Source organism: Corvus brachyrhynchos, unplaced genomic scaffold (assembly GCF_000691975.1).
Source record: "Corvus brachyrhynchos isolate BGI_N302 unplaced genomic scaffold, ASM69197v1 scaffold69, whole genome shotgun sequence".
NCBI lineage: Eukaryota > Metazoa > Chordata > Aves > Passeriformes > Corvidae > Corvus > Corvus brachyrhynchos.
The window spans coordinates 6,747,073-6,750,544 of NW_008240228.1; the positions used below are offsets into that span (position 1 = coordinate 6,747,073).

General features: G+C 50.7%; 1 protein-coding gene across 1 annotated transcript in view; it reads left to right on the forward strand.

The window, feature by feature from the left end:
• LOC103623039 (two pore calcium channel protein 2) overlaps positions 1–3,466 on the forward strand; it is a 9,798-nt gene extending 6,332 nt beyond the window's left edge. The window contains exons 10-16 of the mRNA XM_017745289.1: positions 825–1,010; positions 1,258–1,322; positions 1,612–1,699; positions 1,938–2,007; positions 2,547–2,766; positions 2,996–3,086; positions 3,369–3,466. Of these exons, the coding sequence (XP_017600778.1) occupies positions 825–1,010; positions 1,258–1,322; positions 1,612–1,699; positions 1,938–2,007; positions 2,547–2,766; positions 2,996–3,086; positions 3,369–3,402 (754 nt within the window). The 3' untranslated portion in view covers positions 3,403–3,466. The remainder of the gene's footprint in view (positions 1–824; positions 1,011–1,257; positions 1,323–1,611; positions 1,700–1,937; positions 2,008–2,546; positions 2,767–2,995; positions 3,087–3,368) is intronic.
• Positions 3,467–3,472: the final 6 nt, after the last annotated feature.

Genomic DNA, 3,472 nt, shown 5'->3' on the forward strand with positions numbered 1-3,472 from the left:
AAGGACCTCAGTGCTGCACTTAGAGCTGCTCCTACCTCAGCAGTCTGTGCTGCAGAGCTGTGTCCTGCTGCCTTGTCAGCCCTGGGAGTTATGGAATTCTCTAGAGCTCTGTTTCACCTCTGAGCCTTCCCAGAATCCCAAACTTGCTGAGGTTACGAGGAACATCTAGGGATGGGCTAGTGGAACCCCCCTGCTCCAAGCAAGGTCAGCCAAAGTAGGGTATTCAGGGCTATGCTAGCTGGGTCCAGAGTATCCTCAAGGATGAAGGCTCCAAAACCTCTCTACAACCCATTCCAGTGCTTGATCACTCCCAATTAAAAAAACCCAACCAAACAACTTTTTTGTTTAAATGGAAGTTCCTGTATTTCAACTTGTGCCCCTTGCCTCTTGTGCTTCCACTGGATACCACTGAGAAGAGTCTGGCTTCATCTTCCCCGCACCTTCCCCTCAGGTCTTTATGCACAGGAGCCGATCAGGCCAGACAACCGTGGCTCTCCCAAAGTGTCCTGAGTCAGACTGTTCTGTCCTTCCACTGTTTCTAATGTGTTCAGGTCTCTCTTGTACTGGGGAGCCCAGTTGACTCCAAATGTGGCCTTACCAGCACTGAGTAGATGGGGAAAAAATCACTTCCCCAGACCTGTTAACCAAATTCTGTGTTGGACTTCAAGAGCAAAACTAAACTCTGCAATGACTCCCCCAAACTCTCAGGTTTGGGGAGAACTGATGGGGAAAGAATTTTTGAGAGAGGAGGCAAAATGTTTTGGAAATAGCTGTGTGACTTTGACCTTCTTGGGAGTGACAAGCTCACCTCTTTGTTCTTGCAGGGCTTTTGTTTGGACTTATGATGCCATCATCCTGATAAATGCCATCTTCATTGCCCTGGATGAGGAAAGCCCCTACATTTCCTACGCAGAGTGGGTGTTCCTTGCTGTGTATGTCCTGGAGATCCTCCTGAAGGTCTACACTTACGAACCCAGGGAGTTCTTTGGCAAAACCCAGTTTTGGAACTGGTGAGTGGGCTGGAAATTTGTGTGGAGTGTGGTGAGTGCTGTGCTCGGCTCCTCAGGGATGGAAAGGCTCTGAACTCCTGTGCCAGGGTGTGTTTAAGATGAATCAGAGGATGATGTGACAAAACTCTCCCATAGGCTGAGCTGACCCAGGGCTGCCTGGCTCTGATGTGAGGAGCAGGGGTCACTCCTTGTTTAAACCCCACTCCTGTCCCACAAAATCTAACAGCAGTGCCTTCCCTCGTGCCAGGTTTGATACTCTCATCATCTTTGCTGCCCTGACTGCAACGATTCTCAATGCCACCCTCAAGTCCAGTAAGTGCAGCTTGAGCAGCCTGCATGCCTTGGGAATCTTGGTGTCCTCCCCAGCCTCCTGCCAGCACCTCAGGCTTGGGAGGCTTTGAGACCAGACAAGGAATTTCCGGAGGGTTTCTAAGAACTAACCCAGTCTTCCTCTTTTTTTCTTTTTTTCCTGTTTTTTTTTAGCTCCCTGTTGCAGTGTTTAACAAGTTTAACAAGGACATAACAGTAACAAATAAAGAGCTTTATCTTAACACTTCCTGGCTTTATTTTCATAATAAAAATATCTTTGTTCATTTCTCAGCCATGAAGTACAACAGCCAGCAGATCCTGGACATTGTGTTCATCCTAAGAGTCCTCAGGCTGATCCGGATTGTTGACAGCATTCAGAGGTGAGGAAGAGAGTGGGGTGAGAGATGGGTTTTGGGGAGGGGTTGGTCTGTGCCAGAGGCAGCGCCCTGAGTGTCCAGCACTGACCATGGCTGCTCCAAAAAGCATCCCAAGGCCTTGTCCCAGCCTGCCTGGGATGAGCCCCGTGGCTGGGTGCAGCCTCTCTGGAGGCTTCTTTTGGGGATGTGGGGAGCGTGTGGTGGCCAGGGTGTGACAATAACCAGCGTGGGCTCTCTGTAGGTTCCGGGTCATCATGAACACCCTGATAAACATCGTCCCGACCATGCTGACTTTTGGTGGGCTCACTCTGGTAAGAAATCCGGGCGTCTCGGTTCAAAGCACTCCAGTTTCACAGAAGTGTGTCTGAAATGTCATGCTCGTACTGTTTCCAAGGGGATCAATGCAATTCCCTGGATGGCAGGCCCTTGGAACTGTAAGTGTCCGATTGATTCATGGCCGTTGTGCAAGCAAAAGTTTCACAGAAGGGTGTCTGAAATGTCAGGACATCCTCCTTGGATCCATGGGGTGTTCTGGCAGCCTGGGCTTTTCATCATAAGGGATCAAATCACAGTTTGGGCAAGAGGCTGAATGAGAAACCTGGTTCTCAAATGATTTCCTAGAATTGGCCTCTGTTATGATTTGGGAGTGTTTCCTTTCCATGTCTTTGTGGTTCTTGGCTAATTATTCCTGCCTGGTGATTGCTGTTGGGTGGCTTGGGGCTCTTGGACTCTGTGCTGCCCTCCAGCCCCTTGCTGTGCCTGTGGAAATTGGAAAACCTGCTGGGATGCCAAGCTTGCCCTGGGGCTTGCAGCTCGCTGGAGAAGCAGGTGATGGGGTTTCTCTTCCCAGGTTGTGTATTGTGTGTTCGCTATCATTGGCATGGAGTTATTCCATGGGAAAATCCAGTACTTCCCTGCCAACTCGAACACTCCTCATGCTCTGGAATGTGGGAATCCAGCTCTCAAGGATTCCCTTTTTGCCCGTGGGAAGTACTGCAAGAACAACTTCAACAACTTTGCCTCATCCTTCATTGTCCTCATGGAGCTCACTGTGGTCAACCAGTGGCACGATATCCTTTGTAGTGCACATTCCCAGCTGGAACTGGGAACTGGGAACTGGGCTTGATGGTCCTTGTGGGAGACTGGGTGGTTCTCTGATCCACCCTCTTCCCAGACTCTGCTCTTCCCCTGGCATTGCACATGGACAGGTGGCAGAGATGGGCCCGCAGAGGGCTTTGTTGGGTTCCCGGTCCCTCCCTCAGCTCCTCCTTCCCTCTTTTCCCTTAACTCCCGCTCCACTCTTTGCCAATGGATTTGCCAACGTGACAGCTCAGCCTGCCAAGCTTTACTTCATCGCCTTCCACATTGTGATGGTGATAATCATTGTCAAGTAGGTTTTTTGGGATGGTTTCATCCTCTTTGCATGGAAAAGGGGATCTGCCCCTGCCAGGGCAGTGCTGGTGGGCCCGGGGTCACCCATGGGGGGCAGGTGGGATGTGTTTAGAGGGATCTGCTGCATTCTTGTCCCCACTGGGCGCTGCTCTGGCCTGGAGGGGATGGAGCACTGGGAAATGAGCCTGGGAATACTGAGACGGGCAATGCCAGGGAGGAAGTGCTGCCTTCATTCTGCTCATTGTTTCTTTCCGTATCTTTGTGTCGTTCATCTTGGAAGCTTTCTTTGTGGAATATTCCCTGGAGAAGAGTGAAGTGGAAACTGCCATGGAGCAGAAAATCCAGGAGCTGGGAATGGGAGTTCAAGAGTAAGCCCCCTAATGA